Source organism: Grammomys surdaster, unplaced genomic scaffold (genome assembly GCF_004785775.1).
Source record: "Grammomys surdaster isolate TR1022 unplaced genomic scaffold, NIH_TR_1.0 191, whole genome shotgun sequence".
Lineage (NCBI taxonomy): Eukaryota > Metazoa > Chordata > Mammalia > Rodentia > Muridae > Grammomys > Grammomys surdaster.
The window spans coordinates 4,902,923-4,920,002 of NW_021604636.1; the positions used below are offsets into that span (position 1 = coordinate 4,902,923).

The 17,080-nt window shown below is 37.5% G+C and overlaps 1 protein-coding gene across 2 annotated transcripts; it reads left to right on the forward strand.

Moving 5' to 3' along the window:
- The first annotated feature begins 601 nt into the window (after positions 1-601).
- On the forward strand, positions 602-10,223 carry Gcg (glucagon). 2 transcript variants are annotated; one of them, XM_028769256.1, is made up of 7 exons: positions 639-683; positions 728-730; positions 3,717-3,819; positions 5,576-5,737; positions 7,329-7,466; positions 8,889-9,032; positions 9,776-10,223. In XM_028769256.1, the coding sequence occupies exons 3-7, from the start codon at positions 3,728-3,730 to the stop codon at positions 9,780-9,782; spliced, it is 543 nt and encodes a 180-aa protein (XP_028625089.1). In that variant the 5' UTR covers positions 639-683; positions 728-730; positions 3,717-3,727; the 3' UTR covers positions 9,783-10,223. The 2 variants fall into 2 exon arrangements, with proteins under 2 accessions (XP_028625090.1, XP_028625089.1); XM_028769257.1 differs by lacking the exon at positions 728-730 and having other exon boundaries at positions 602-683.
- Positions 10,224-17,080: the final 6,857 nt, after the last annotated feature.

Consider the following 17,080-nt stretch of genomic DNA (forward strand, 5'->3'; position numbering starts at 1 on the left):
AAAAAGAAATAATAGACCCTTTGCTATCAGCATCAGTGATGCTGGGTATTCTCATTTTGCCTTCTATGTCTCATTAACATGGTGAACATTACATTTTAATTAACATTTAAAATCTCCCCACAAAGAGAATACAAATTTATTCCATAGAGTGTGGATGAGTGGGTTATTGATGTGTGTGTACTGGGTGAGTGATTTGTTTGCCTAGATGGATGATCTATTAGTTATTCAGGAACTGAGGATGGCCAAATAGTAAATCAAGAGACAAGACCCTCAAATGAGACTAGGCTCGTTTGACGTCAAAATTCACTTCAGAGAACTTCAGCAGATTTTCACGCCTGACTGAGATGGAAGGGTTGATTTCCAAACTGCCCTTTCCATTCCCAAACAGAAAGGCACAAGAGTAAATATAAAGTTTCCGGGCCTCTGAGGTCTCAACCCGTTATCAGCGTAAAAAAGCAGATGAGCAAAGTGAGTGGGCGAGTGAAATCATTTGAACAAAACCCCATTATTTACAGATGAGAAATTTATATTGTCAGCGTAATATCTGCAAGGCTAAACAGCCTGGAGAATATATAAAAGCACAGCACCCTGGTGCAGAAGGGCAGAGCCTGGGCACGGAACACACTCAAAGTTCCTAAGGGAGCTCCCACTGTCTACACCTGTCCTCTGCTCAGTCTCAGAAGGTAAGAGGCACACTGTGCGGCAGGGGCTGTGTGGAGAACGTTAGGCAGTGAAGTATGTTTAAGTACTATGAGTTAAAATGTTGGGTTTTTTCATCTGTTACTTTATTGATAGAACTATTGAAGAACACCGTTTAGATCAAAAGGTTATTGACTTGACTTATACCTACTTTATTGTAATGAATTTTCAGATTACTTAGAGAAATAATATAATGCATGTATAAAACAGAAAGAAAAACAAAGATTTAGGCCAGCACATTTGCTACAATGTGAACAGTATGTTCAAATAAGTAAATATTCAGAAAAATAAATATTTTTGCTTTGACTTGAAAGATGTGCATACTACTTTGAACAGAAGGAGCTTTTTAATTTCACAAGAAAATGTGTCCATTACCAAGACTATAACAGCAGTTTTTCTTTATGAATTAAAAGATTTTTTTAAAGCGCTTATTTTCTAAAAGAAGATATTCAGTATCATCTTCCAAATATCCAGATTTCTAATAAATTTTTCAAAGCATCAGGCCTATATATCAACCCTTTCTAAATTAAAGCTAACATCTTTGGAGCAGAAAGTAAGCGCCATCAATAAGTTGGAATTTCTTCATATGAGTTATAAACTAACAGTTATTTACCATCTATTGAGCACCAATAGTTGTAAATAAAATCTAAAGTAGTTACATCCGAAATGAAATTTTGTACGTCTCTTTAGAAAGATCAAGTAAATATTCTGAAGGAACTATTAACTTCATAAAGATAAAGCTCCAATTCACAAATGCCAGCAATGGAGTCAACTATCAAGCATAGTGCGTTTCAATAAATTCTAGGGCAGTTATTTCTAAATCTGTGGGTTATGCCCCCCTGGGGGGGTCAAATAACCCCTTCATAGGTATTGCATATTAGATATTTGCATTATGATTCATAACAGTAGCAAAATTATAGTTATGAAGCAGCATTGGAAATAACTTTATGGTTGGAGTCACCACAACATGTGGGACTGTATTAAAGAGTCACAGCATTAGGAAGGTTGAGAACCACTTATCTAGGGACTCATTATTAAAGGAAATAAGGAAGTAGAAAGTGTTTATATACCCTACAACACCAGTATATCTTAGGAAAATAAAATAATCTCTACTTTCCTAAACCTCCGATTATTTTTCTAAGACTTTCCAAACAGAGAGTAGTACTGTAGCAAGTCTAATTTTAGTTTTTATTGGAAATTTGTGGTATTTCTCTTTGTTTTTTTTTCAAATATGAGATTCTCTTTCTTTACACTAGCTAAAAGAGGAGAGAAGTAACTGTAAATTACTTATTGGTTACAACGGTGACGCTAAAATAATATATTTAAGTCTCAACAATAGTATTAAAGCAATGGATTAATTATTTTATTTCTCAGAAGTTTCTTAACTTTAAAAAGTGGATGAAGGAAAGTGAGTTATATCAGGAGGTTGCATTAGAAGACGTATGTTCTCACAGTGCTGTCCATTCAAAGTCTACCCTTTATAGGCATGACCAGGGCCATCACAGAACCTTCAGGGACTTTGGGTTGAAGGGTTTATTTAGGACTGAGTTGGCATTGTTCAGTCTTTTGCAAGAGGCTTTCCAACAGCATTATGATCCTAAAAGGAAATGGTTGCTTTCACTCTTCAATATTATAATAACATATTACCATTGAAAGGTACAATCAAAGACATGTCAAGGTAACCATTTAATGTTGATCATCAAGAAGGAAGAAAGCACAATTTCTGTTATGCTGTTTTGTCTGATTGGCCAGTTCATCGATAAGTATTAATTATTTCAGAAAATTACCACTCCAGGTATTACAGTCTATTTTACTGCCAAAGACAGATAGTAAATATGGCTGAGATGTTAAAGAAAAGATTGATGTTTTAAAATGATAATATTTGTAAAACCCTGATTCCAAACCAAATGTCATTTGCTGAAAGTACTCATTTCATTTATTTATGTAAAAACCTAATGAAACTTGGGCTGAAATTTCCGTTTCTCAAAAATAAAACATGAGAGTTGGAAGGTTGCAGAGAGAAGCCTGTGACACATTGTGGGCTCAAGGTTTCAATTCAGAAAACAGAAGAAGAGCTCACTCTTTAAAGGCATCCTGGCCCACATCCATGTAGACCCACAACCTCATCACCACATCCCTGGTATCTTACAGTTTCTCATAGGGTATATTTTTGACAAACAGACAAGAAACCAGGTGTATGCTGCAGATAAATAGGTACAACGTCATTAATAGGAAATGTCATTTCCTAGACCGAGTATAATTACCAGACAACCGGGGGACTTTGGGACTTCAAAATCAAGCACTAAGTACTAATCTTTAATTTCTTAGTTGTGATTGTTCAAGTTGCCAGGAGCATTAGTTCTTATTGCAAATTGCTTGTCTTTAAAATGATTTTTCCTTTAATTTAGAACAGGTCAAAGCACCCTAAAATACCTCAAATCTGTTGGCCGCTTTATAATTACAAAGTCTAGACCAAGTTACACTATTTAAAATATAAATGAATAATACATCTGAACCGACAGCTGGTATGCCAAGTTGTAGCCCGAGGCGGCTTTAAGATGGTTGAAATGCAGTATAATGTAAATGCTTGGAAGTGAAGGACGATTAATTGAAAGCCAGACTGATAGTGAAGGGGTGGTGTTATGGATAAGGTGCCACTCTGGCTAACCATATGCAGCATATCATCTACAGAGGGTATTTTAAATGTTTATTGTGGACACTTTTATTTCAAGTCTGGAAATGAGCCTTCTAAACATTAACAGAAGTGTCCTACATTAATGAAAAGCCTAATAGTAGAACAGATCCTTTGTGTTAGTTTTTTTCCTTATCAAAATTCACTGAGGGGGAGGGGGATATATTCTATTTGAATTTAATGTGGCATTGGAACCATAAGCAGGATAAAATAGACAGGATAACTTTTGTCTGCGTATAATATTAACTTAGTCAAAATTGAGCTCGTTTGGACTGCTTTATCCCCCATCATTCCCCTACCCCCTACTCTGTGTTCCATCCGGCAGGATATAAAAAAATGAAGACCATTTACATTGTGGCTGGATTGCTTATAATGCTGGTACAAGGCAGCTGGCAGCATTCCCTTCAAGACACGGAGGAGAACCCCAGGTACTAAACAGTAGAGCAGCCTAACCGTGGTTAGAATGAGATTTGTGAGAACCGTGATTGATGAGTAGGGGCCCAGGGTTTGGAGGGATACCTTCCCTGTACAGTTTGAAATATTGAAAAAACACAGTGATGTTAAAGGTGGGCTGTTCTGGGATACAAATCAGGGTGGCTCGGCTTAGAAGCATGTCAGTGGGAGACTATAGTCCTTTGAATTCTTCAGATGATAATCTTTAGTACATCGTTTTAACTATTTCAACTCCAGTTCCTTCTCATGCTTTTAAAAATAACATTATCCTTTGTTAATTACAAAACTCATATATATTTAAGATGTAAAATGTTTAAAAAAAAAAGCAACATTTTTAAATGTTCAAATATCTACTGCCCAAAGAAAACAATTCAAAGTATATAAAACTAGTGTGTTACTTTCCTGGGTTTTAAAGATTTTTAATCAAGTTTTAAATTGAAATAGCATTATATTAGTTTGTCCCTCCCTAACCTCCTAGCCCCTCCTCACTACCTGTATAAACTATAGTGCAAATATCTCTGAGCTTCTATTACCATGAAATATATTTTTCCCTTGGAGTTATATTGTTAACTTTCTTTTTTAATATGATACTCATTACACATCTGATTTGTAAGAGTTACGTGCTTTTCACATCATATACAATATTTATTTCCATCTTCCTCTTCTACTGGGAATTTAAAGAAGTCTTAAATTTTACCCAGGATGAGTGCTACACAGAAGGTGTGTCCATATGCATTTTGCCTCACATTTCTTAATACTTTCTGGGGTAGATTTCCAGCAATGACATTATTGTGTCAACGGGTGTGAGTGAGTCTAAACCAGAATTAGTACCAAAAAACCTTGCTGATTTGCCATTCAGAAAAGCTGTAGGAGTTCATCTCTCTTCCCATGAGCAGTAGAGAAATGTTTTACCCTCTCTACTGCTTAATAATTTTAATTTGACAAGTAAAATAGTATACCATTTGTGGTTATTACATTGGTATCCCTGTATATTTGTCATGCCAACCAGTTACATAGGAATATCCACCAGGAATTTTCAAATTAGCAGATGGTGTTTTTTGTCCCTTTCTCCAATCTTTAGCTATCGTATAGCTAAGTAATTGAGCTTTTTTTTTTTAACATTAGTATGTGCAAGACAAATTTGGGGGCACAGATCTGCTGCCCAAACAAGCGATTTGGGATTTTTAAAGTTTTAAAATATTCAAGTCACTGTTCTCCTCTGTCATATTAGCATCATCATGAGTAGATTAATTACTGGAAAAGATTTCTTTCATCCTGTTTCAGAAAACATTTGAGAAACCTGTTGCTAAATTTCAGAACGACTATCTTCCAATACACTAAAGTCCAATACACTAGTCTACTGAGCAGGTCATGGTCTTCTAAGCAGTGGCTCGTGACCCCTTGGGGTCAGGGAGTCATGTATCAGATGGTTATGTTATGATTCATGACAGTAGCAGAATTACAGTTATGAAGTAGCAATGAAATAACATTATGGTTGGGGGTCAGCATAACGTGAGGAACAGTATTTAAGGGTCGCAGCATTAGGAAGGTTGAGAACCACTACAAGGCCTCTGCAGAACAGCAGGCTTACTACTGCATGGGGCCTTTTATTTTGTAGTGAGGAATCTTCTCAATACGCCTAATTATAAAGTGTGTACTCACAGAGTACTTACCCTTGGAGTAACCACTCCTGCAGTATTATTAATGCTGCTTAATCACTGCCGCTCACAGATCATTCCCAGCTTCCCAGACAGAACTGCTCGAGGACCCTGATCAGATGAATGAAGACAAACGCCATTCACAGGGCACATTCACCAGCGACTACAGCAAATACCTGGACTCCCGCCGTGCCCAAGATTTTGTGCAGTGGTTGATGAACACCAAGAGGAACCGGTAAGAGTCTGAAGTTGCTATAGACAAGTGCATATTAAGAAATTCTCTCGACTCCCCTAGTTTATCAAGCCCACCAAACAGGCTCACTCATTTTGGATGTTTCTGGGTTTGGGCACACCTACCCCTTGTGTGCACGTCTCAGTTCTATCGGATTCCTTATCCACACACCTTTGTGACAAAGACATTTTGTTATTTTAAATCAGTAGTACTCTTAGTAATTTTTAAAACTGGAAACTGAGTTTTGGGGACCTGCTAGATAGAGAATGTAATTCTTACTAAAAGTTAGAGCAAATTCCCAACATGCCATTGAGGGATTCAGGTCAACAACTGTGATCTCATGAGGATTATACCTTAGCTTCATTGTTCATTGGTAAAGTACAAAAAACAGATGCATCCATTCTCTTGTAACATGAAATCCAAGAAGTGCATTTAAATCACAGCCTAGCTAGTTGCAGAGCATAAAGAGAGAAGGCGGCAATCAGGAACACAAACCCATCCTAAGGCATACATTTTAATGTTGGATTTTGTTTGAGGAGTGTTGGGGGGCTTTGCTACTTCTAGGCTACTGGGGGAATTTATCCACAAGAATTTCACAGAGATGGTGGAATTTCACAATTTCTTTGGAGGATAGCCCACATGGGAAAGGGAGTTATGCATACCAAGTAGCTGAAGAAATCTAAAAACCAGGAAAAGGACATAGATGCATCTGGGTGGGACAGAAAGGGGAGGAAGAGAGGATGAGAAGAGGAGATAGGACACACATATCCTTGTTGTGGAGAGTACAGCAGCTAGGAAGATAGCAATAGTGGTCAGAGAAGACCTGAGGTCTGACAGTGTCTCTGCCAGTGACTTATAGGTAAGACATCCAAACTATGAGAAAACACAAATTTATAGACTTGAAAACAATTGTTCTGATTTTCTAGAGTGGAAATTATACAATGTGGACAAACTAACACAAGGTGACCAACCCTTAACCTCAGCTATTTATTGTCTGTTTAAGATGAACCTTCCAAAAGGGCGATATACAGCATGCGACTGCAGGTTACTTGTTCTGTCACCCCTGGGTTCTTCACACATGCTTGCAGCTGATAAGAGCTCACTTTGCTTCTCTCCTGCTAGAGCATTTGCTTTCTTTAATCCGTTATCATATGGTTCTTCTCATAATAGTTCAAGACGGTCCTTTGTTTTCCCTTGAATCAGTTAACTGACTCTGGCCAGATGTTCATTAATAACAAGTACCTACTCTAACTGTGAGCAACATGGCAGAGTGGGCAGCCTTCCTGTCCTGAGATAAAGTAAAACCTAAATGAAGCTTTAACAGCCACAGCATGAGGAAGAAGAGGAGGTGGAAATGGCCCCTGGAAAAGGAAGGGATGGTTTAGCCTCTCTAAAAATGCCCTTAGCCTTTCCCCACAAAGTTTCCATCCAGATCATTAACAGAACTTCAAAATAATTTTATAACCACTCTCACCTCCCAAACTCCTTAGCCCTTTTGCCTTTCAGACCTGAGCCTAAGGTTTCCACCTCTTATCAGGGAGAAACACATTAGAAAAGACACAAAACTTCAATTCGGCTCCCACATTTCTTTCAGGAACAACATTGCCAAACGTCATGATGAATTTGAGAGGCACGCTGAAGGGACCTTTACCAGTGATGTGAGTTCTTACTTGGAGGGCCAGGCAGCAAAGGAATTCATTGCTTGGCTGGTGAAAGGCCGAGGAAGGCGAGAGTAAGTCTCTGGTTTAGTATCTGATGATTAAAAATAATAATAATAAAAGAGTATCCTATGGGGGGGGAACTCTTCTGAAAACTTAAAAAAATATTTTAATATTTAATGAAATGGTCATAGTCTGACTTGAAGTTACATATTCATTCAACTTGTATTCACGTGTTAATAAAAATTCAAACATATAACGACATCATCCATATGTAACCATGTACTCAGCCACCATAGAGATAGCCACACAACGTTCAAGGTGAAAAGGGATAGCACGCTTAGTTAGACACTTAGATCTTAATCACACACTACTCTTGAACCATCTCGCTTTCTTCTGACCATTTGAAATAAAGTGGGAGAAAATTCATATTCAACTCTGATTTTTGAGCACAGTTAAAACATGCTTGCTGAGAAGATTGAAATGAGGAGCAACTAGCAAAGGAGCTGACTTGTAAGAACTACCCGTCATGCCTACAAAAGCAATGGTGCAACTTCATGGGTATCTATGGTGTGTAACAAATACCCAGAATTCCACTGTGGAGAAGGAGTGGGGGAAAAAAAGCATAGCTGGAATTTTAATCCCTTACTGCTGAATTTTGCAAGACTGCTTTCCCAGTCACTGACTTTCCAGAGCACGGTGTATTTGTGTTGAGTTTCAGAAAAACTAATAGCTTAAATAGTAATGTATGAGTTGTCAACTAACTAAAATCTTTAAGGCGTGGGCTACTCAAAAAGTCGAAGCTACATTGTTGATGTAATTATTTAAAACCGGCCTCTGGTAAAGCCGACTATCTAAGCTGTGATGGCTCGGCCTAGTTCAGCTGCCATGTTTCTCAGCCAGAGGCCATGTGCAGGCAGCAGCTAGAAATGACCAGCCAGAAACACCAGCCCTGCCACCCACCAGACGTCAGCATGGGAAATGGCTCTACCAATCTTCCACACTGTCTCTGCAAGGCTGGGCATTGCCCAGACCATCCCGCCATCCATGCAGGCCCAATAAGAAAATGAGACTCTAATGCTTAAATTATCCAAAAGCTTTACATGTTTGGTAAAGCTCAATAACAAGATGCCCATACAATCAGAAGCCAATACCCAACCTAGATATACCAACTACCTTTGACTGTACAGACATATGAACATCCTCCATCGCTCCTACATCTCTGCTCCCTAGCTCCACCTCTTCCTTTTCCTCTTCCTCTCATTACTCCTCCCACCTTAGCTCCTCCTACACTACGAGCGTCGGTTCAGGGTAGAGATCCAAAACCTTCTAGCTTTTAATGATCTCCTCCTTGTGTAAGCTTGCATAAGGAAGGGGTTTTAGTCAACCCCCCACCCCAATGTGATTCTCTATAACTTCCACATACATCGCCAACGATCAACAGTTCACAAGAATTTATTTGAGAGAAACACTGACTCCAACCCTTCTTTTCTTAGTTTCCCGGAAGAAGTTGTCATTGCCGAGGAACTCGGCCGCAGACACGCTGATGGCTCCTTCTCTGACGAGATGAACACGATTCTCGATAATCTTGCCACCAGGGACTTCATCAACTGGCTGATTCAAACCAAGATCACTGACAAGTAAAGTTTTTATGTTAATTTTGAAATCTATTAAAACTTTCATAAATGTAGGTTATACAGCCATTAGCTGTTTCTGTGTGCGGATGACTCATGTAATAAATATGATGACTGTCTTAAGTTACTTAAAAGTATACAATCTCTTGAGTATACATATTTAACTTTTCTATGGAAGTTTCCATCCACTTAGCTACTCACCAAGCATCCACTGGATGTCTATGATAGACCAAGTACCAGCAAAATCAGTATGAATGAAATATGGAGAAGTAAGTCATTTCATACTGATATCACATTAAAATTGCTATAATTTTAACACACCCATAAAATGTCATAATATGTGGCATTATTTACTAAATTTAAAAGCAGAGCTGTATGCCTGGGTGTAACATAGTGGTATAGTGCTTCCTTAGCATATGTAGGGTCCCTGATTCAGCATTAAAATAGAAAAACAAAACACAACAGAAAAGAGAGAGAAAGACACAGGAATGAAGAAAATCAAGGTAAAACATCATTTATTGATAAATCTTATTTTTTATAATTATTTACAAATACATGTTTTTAAAAGATCTTTAATATATCATCTTTAAATGAAAATTAATTCAAGTAAAAAATGCTGAGGAATTTACTGATAAAGAGATGGATACATAATTTTTATTAAATGGCATCAAAATGTCTTCTGAATAAATTAGTTATATCATCTGGTTACTATAATTATTCTGAACAATTCCTTTTTATTTTCCTCATAGGAAATAGGTATTTCACCGTTCACAACCATCTTCACAACATCTCCTGCCAGTCACTTGAGATGTACATTTAAGAGCTGTATCCTGAAGCTATAGTGCTTTGCATGCGGATGAAAACATTTCCTTTTAGCATTGTGTAGCCAAAAGATTGTAAATGGAATAAAGTATTTCCAGGATGTTGATAAAATAGCAACTTTACAGTATGAAAATGCTGGATTCTCATATTTTTCTCCTCATTTTAAAGTTCCTACCCTGAAATTGTTTTTCTGTGATATAAATTGTAAATTATCGCAGTCATAACATCTGGATTGTAATAACAGAAGACATGACAACCTGGTAACCATCGTGGTGAACCTGGAAAGAGAACTTCTTCCCTGAATCCTTTATTATAAATGCACTCAGCTTTTGATGTCTCAAGAATAGATTTAAATAAATATTTCATCATTTGTTACTGTGGTCTCCTTTCTCTTTATTAGTCTGTCCTTCCAGAATCTCATTCTTTCTCAGCTGGTGGCCATATCTCAAATCTATTAATGAACAACTCCATATTTTGAAAGACTATATAGTGCTCTACCATGTTGAGCTAATGCTGAACAATCAGTTGGTTGTATCAAATATTTGTTTATGTTTTATCTTGATAAAAACATGTCATCAGGCAGCATTAGACTCAAAAATCAAATCTCTCCTGGGGCCAAACAACCACATCCACTTTCAAAAGTCAGGTGCCTCCCAGTTCAATATTATGCCTACATATACACATGCACAGCCCAATACACACCTGCTTGAGCTCACACACACCCTTGTTGTATATTCAGACATTTATGTACTTGCCTCTGACCCATTTATTCATTCAACTACCTGATACAGCAGACATCTGAGTTTTTCCACAACACCCCATACCCTACTCTCCCAGTTCCCAGGCTATGGTCAATGTCTTGACTGAGCCTGATGCTGGTTGGCAATGCCTGAAATTTCCCTCTGCTGTGTAACACCATGGAAACCCCTGTTTCTTCATCTTTACAGCACTTCGGTGAGGTAGATTTACCCATGAATAAGATTCCAAAGTTTGTAATCTAGTAATTTACTTGTGCAACTTGATCTGCAGCTGTGACTTTGGGGTAAAACTTCTAAACCACAATCATTTTATGATAGGTAGTAGAAAACTTCTCCTGACTTAGAAACTTGAAGACTACAGTCATTTGGCAGAAGAATCCTAAGAAGTCAGTTAACTCCATTGGATGTAAATTTCTCAAGTGAAAACGATTAGAGCAAGCTAAGGACCTTCCAACTCTGTGTGTGCTTCACAATGAGGCCTCAAGGATAATAGGATCCTAAGACAGTTGTCATGGAAGTGTTTGGTGTAGGACACTCTTCCCCAAACCAAAATCATCCCTCTCTCCTTCAAAGCATCTCAGGGTGGGAGGCTCACAGGCTACACAGAAAACCATTTTTCTCAAAGTTGTATTTCTCTCAGTTCTTGTGCTTGTCTGTTAGGTACACCCATGTGTACCAGTGGTGAAGGCATTCAACTGGTAGAGAGAACAAACAATATTTTCCACAGTTCTAGAACTGATGGACACCATGTTTTCTTTCACCCAAATTATTCACTTGTGAACCTATAGCCCAAAGGTGACTAAATAGGCTCCATGTAAATATGTGTGTGTGAGTGTGTGTGTGTGTGTGTGTGTGTGTGTGTGTGGTTTATAATGTCAAACACAGGAGAATACCTTTATGTGTGTTCTAGTTGGGTCACAACCTTCAGAATGACAGAAAACACGCATACAAAAAAGGGCGGAGGGTAGGTACGTGACAATGAATGTCTGGAGTAAAAAGAAGAGGAAAACAGTTTGAAGGTCCACAGGAGTCAAGCTCAAAAGACTGAAAGAGATCAACCCCAGCTAATATAAATCTACCCTTAAGATTTAGGGGCAAAGTAAAGTACAATGCAAAGTGAATCAACAGTGTATATACAAAATAACACGGAGGTTGTAATCTCCGCTTCCTACAAATGAGAAATGAAGAAGACAGAAAAGGATAGGATGGCACTTTAAAATGCTACTATGATTTGTAATGGAAATTTAGACAGTTACTAATATTTATGTATATAATTGAACATTGTTTGCATCCATAAAGCAAATTACGTGCAGATTCTGGGAGAAAAATGTCTGAGACACCACGATCATAGACCCCTACACTTTCTGGTCTAAGATGAGGAAAACATTAAGAAACAGAAGAAATGAGCAATGTAACCAGTAAGGTTTTACAGGTTTAGACTGAACTATGAATTCTGATGGGAAAAGCTGCTTGATCCGCAAGAACACACACAACAGTAAAACAGAAGAGAGCCCCGGCAACTGCATAGTGCTCTCTAGGGACAACAGAATGCAATGAAGGCCAGAAAAGCTTAAAAGCTTTTGTGCCTGCACACTAAAGTAAGTGATATTAGATTGCTCTTGAAACAAATAGATCAAGAAAAAATTTCAAAGCGCTAAAGAAAACAAAACTAAACTAAAAAGAACTGAAAGATAAAATGAATGTGTTAATAAAGACAAAATTAAAACAGTGAGACATAAAACAAAGAGACCCCATGCTTAACTCAGTTACACCTTCTAATGGAAAGTGTATCAGAATAGACAAATGACTGAAGCCCTTCTTCCTTTCTTTTTCTTTTTTCTGTTTTTTCTTTTTTTCTTTCCTTTGGTTTTTTTTAAGGAGAAAGGTCAAATACAGAATGAAGAGTAACAATTGGGAAATAATTATCAAAGAGAATAATTTTTCCAAAATCTGAACTTACTTAGACAACTGGATATTAATGTATTTTAAAACTTGGCTCTTGTTTTAAGATATACGATCTCATATAGCCCAGGCTAGCCTCAAACTCTATGTAGCTGAGGATATCCTTGATCTTCTGTTCCTTTTGTCTCTCTCTGAAAGTGCTGGGGTTGCAGGAAGATACAATCTTACCCAGATAATGAAGTGCTTAGATAAACTCAGAACTTCATGCATTCTAGGCAAACATTTTTCCTACGAAGCAACAACCCCAGTCCCAAGTGGTTCATACATAATTTTGATATGGAATCTCCTGAAGCTCAGACTGACCTTGAATTTCTTATATGGCTAAGTCCGACCTTAACTTTGGTCTGGTTCCCTCTATCTTCAGGTTGCTTGGATTGTAGGTGTGCTCTACCGTGCCTGACTTATGATACACTTTAGATGGAACCTAGGAGATACATCTCCAGCTCCACTTAAACATATAGAATGAAAGATAATCTTTATAGGAAAACATGATTGATCAATATTCATCCTAATACAGAGGAGCAATCTAAAGAGTTCATTAATAAAAATAAAAACCTCTTCACTAAGCATTTTTCTCAAGTCTGCAATCAAATTGTGCTTAAATCTAAATGAACTTGGTTTATGAACATTGATGCAATTAAAATACTAAGGAGAAAAATTCAAGTACATATTTAAAATAGTATGTTGTGATGACCAGGGAAAATCATATCAAGGTAAAATGGCTTTATATTTTAAACTCTTTTAATATAATTCATAATATTAATAAATTGAAGAAAAACACAATAGCATCTCTACTAGTAATAAAAGTCACTGGGCAGTATTAAACTCATACCCCGCATGAAAGAATAATCAACAGATACTTTTAAAGATTATATATACTTCAGCTTAAAGTTTCCACTTAGTGGGAAGTGTTGGAAGAATCCCCCACAGAGTCACAAACAAAGGAGAGATACTTGTTATTTTGACTGCGATTTAATGTTGTTTTAGAGGTGTTAGGAAACATAGCTTAACAAGAGAAAGTACACAATAAAAAAAAAGAATATAGTGAAAATAGATCTACTTAAGTATACGCCTGTGTATCTGGAAAAAACAACAAAAGGATTGGTGGGAAAAGTACCACAAACGAAGAGACAATTTAGCATGTTGGAATAACATAAGATAAATATTCAAATTAATAACCTTCAGGTAGAAAGGAAACCAAAAGAAACAGAGAACACAGTCAATTGTCTTTATATGTGATAGCTATGCTCTACAAAGAAACCATAATTAATGAACTATTATTCCTATCAGGAATGCAGACTTAATTTCTCACAAGCGTCTGATAGCATTTTTGTCAACTAAAACACCATTTTCCTTGTGGAAGTTTGCTTGCCAATTTCCTTGGGAAACAAGCCAGCTCAATCACCACTGAAATCTGCTCTTTCACATAGCCCTTTTCCTCAATAGCTCTTAGCAGGTAGTTTTTTTTAAAAAAAATTCTTCGCCAGCCTCATGATAGTAGAACATGCCTCCTTTGCCTTCATTCTCAACATCTCCCATGTTGTATCACCTCTACAAACCTGCAAGGCAGCCAGCCCTTACTAAGAAAAATTTGACAGTTTCTTGATCCTGAGTAACAGGACTTCACTGTTCATAACTTTCTATTGCAGAACAATACTTTCTAGCATGGTGCTTTTCAAACAATTAGCAGTCATTTCATGAACTCACAAACGCAGCCACTTGTTGGACTTAGAACATAGACAGTACCATCTGAGGACTGTGCTTGAGCACAGTCGTAAACAGAGACATAACAATAAAACAGTCAACCAATGCAGCATGAGCTTAACTTTTTGAACTCAGCTTAGGAAATTATATTGGATGATTCAAAACTTTCACTACTTTACGGTGCCTGTAAATGGCCATGGAAGTGTTGTGGGTACTGCTTCTGAGGCTACAAACACATTTCAGAGAGAAGGTGAATTTGTAAACAAGGAATCGAGGATGAATGAGTGTCTAATGTACTTAAAACCAGATTAAGGAAGGAGATCCCCAAATATAACAGTTATACACTGATGAAAATGAACGAAATTGAAGACTAATGCCATCCAACTGAATAAAAAAAATTGACCCAACTATTAAAAGAGAAATTTTATACATAAAGACATTTGAAGCCAAAATAAAGAAATTGAAAATTTTTATAATATACAAACACTATTGCAAAGACGCTTGTGGATCTTATACAAGAGATACATGTAGTAGAAGGAGAGAACTGACTCTCAATAGCTGGCCTCTGACTTCCACATGAGTGCTGTTATATGTACACACACACACACACACACACACACACACTCAATCACATGCAAAATAAATAAGTTAAAAATAAATAAAATAATTTAATTAATAAAAATAAATTAAAATTAAGTTAAAAATATTTCGGTGACAACAGAGTGTTTGGTGTCACCAGAGGAAAGGGATAGAAGGCCTGTGAGGACCTCAGTGAACAAAGTGGCATGAACTGGAAGATACCAGGTGAGGTCTAAGTCAGATTGCTACCATCCATCCTGGATCCTGAATCTGAAACAAAGTAGTATGTTAGTCTTAGTGATGATAGAGGAGCATCCTAGAGCCCTAAGAGTCAGAAAAAAAAATGACTATCCTCATGAGCCAAGATTCTAGGAATTGGAAACAAAAGAATGGCTGGAGAGCCAGAGAAAACAATCCCTCAGAATTCAGAGATCAACAGTGGAAATAATGAAACAAGGGGCATCTGTTCAGTGGAGACATTAGATGCTTGGATAGTAGGAACAAGTAGTTGTGAGCTAGCATAACTCCTGGTCCCACAGCAGGCTACTGAAGACAAACTTTGTGAGTATACTGAAACATTGAACCATAACAAGTTCTGATCATGCTGTTGACTGCCAAATGGTTCTGGACTTAGTATGATGATAACATACCTATTGTCCTCAGATGTCATGATCTAGACTAGGGTTTGGAAGAAACGAAAAACAAAAACAAAAAAACTGCAGGAGCAGGGTAGGCCAACAGAGAGCCTTCTCATTCCTTATGCCTTTGGACAGCAGTTTCATGGAGTCTCAGAGGAAAAGAGTTCCACCAATGAATCATGTTCCAGCCTGTGACTGACTATAATACACCACAACAAAAAGTGGAATGATGACTCTCCTGGAACTCAAAGAGTGAGAATAAACGGATAGTAGAAGTCAGTGCAGGAGCTGAAGCCCCTCCCTGAACAGCACAGGGGTCCCATCCCAGAAACTGAAGTGACAGAAAGGGAGATTAACTCTCTACCAAAGTCTATACCCCCATACACATACATACACAGTGGCACACATATGCCCACACAAATTAGTAAATAAATGTATTAAAAACAACTATTCATTAACTTTTATCTCAAAAATAGAGAAAAATAGAAAGGAAAGCAAATCTCAAAAGCAAGAGAAAGAAAATGAGAAAATAATCCACTAGTTGTGGTGATGCATACCTTTAATCCCAGCACTCAGAATACAAATTCAGATAAAAGTCTAGGAGTCCCAGGTCAGTCAGAGGTACATAGCAAGACTCTGTGAAACAAACAAACAGGGGAAAAAATTGAAGGTTGGTTCTGTGAGTAAATTAATAAAGTAATAAACTTCTAATGAGACAAGAAAGAAAGAAGCAGAAATGACCCCCCCACACACACACACAAACAATTGTAACTTGGGTGAAAATACTTTCATGAGGATTTTACCTAAAAGGAAACCATAGATCAAAGGGGCTCATGAACATAAATGAAAACCCCTCATCGGAGACTCTGTCCCAGCAGTGTATGAGAGGAACAGAGAACTGAACTGAGGAACTACCTTAAATAACCGTGCAATAAATCACAAAACCTGTGATGTTTTCCCCTTGACAGACAGCGGAAGAGCGTTTGTGTGATCACTTCAATGAGTACAATAAACTTGTTTGTTGACATTTAAAGTGCATTCATGATTGCTGAAAATTTAAATGGAAATAAATCATGTATAAAATGATACAATAAAAATAATAAGACTAAAGAGGTTGTGACTGCCTAGAAAGAAAGGAAGAAATGGGAAATACTTGCCTATCTAAAGGGAAAAGGGGAGGTGGTCCGTGAAGTGAAATGAGTTGGGGAATAACTATTTAAATAAGAATTAAGACAAAAAGATGGTTGAAATCGATGAACAAATGTATTTGAAAATCCAGATGAAAATTTTAAGACTTTTAAGATAATATAATTTTTGAAAGGACACTAGTAGAAACTTTTTTAAAAGACCTAAGAGTAAACCAGTTTTATAGATTAAATGGAAGTATCTAGATGGGGCTGAGCTGGGCAGTGGTGGCACACACCTTTGATCCCAGCACTTGGGAGGCAGAGGCAGGCGGATTTCTGAGTTCGAGGCTAGCCTGGTCTACAGAGTGAGTTCCAGGACAGCCAGAGATACACAGAGAAATCCTGTCTTGAAAAACCAAAAGAAGAAGGAGGAGGAGGAGGAAGAGGAGGAGGAGGAGGAGGAG

What these genes read in the sequence shown, in the direction of transcription:
- Gcg (XM_028769257.1), top strand. Translation starts at nt 3,728, where the DNA reads ATGAAGACCATTTACATTGTGGCTGGATTGCTTATAATGCTGGTACAA. An exon ending in GACACGGAGGAGAACCCCAG is followed by an intron (nt 3,820 to 5,575) that starts GTACTAAACAGT and finishes TGCCGCTCACAG; the next exon opens with ATCATTCCCAGCTTCCCAGA. An exon ending in ATGAACACCAAGAGGAACCG is followed by an intron (nt 5,738 to 7,328) that starts GTAAGAGTCTGA and finishes CATTTCTTTCAG; the next exon opens with GAACAACATTGCCAAACGTC.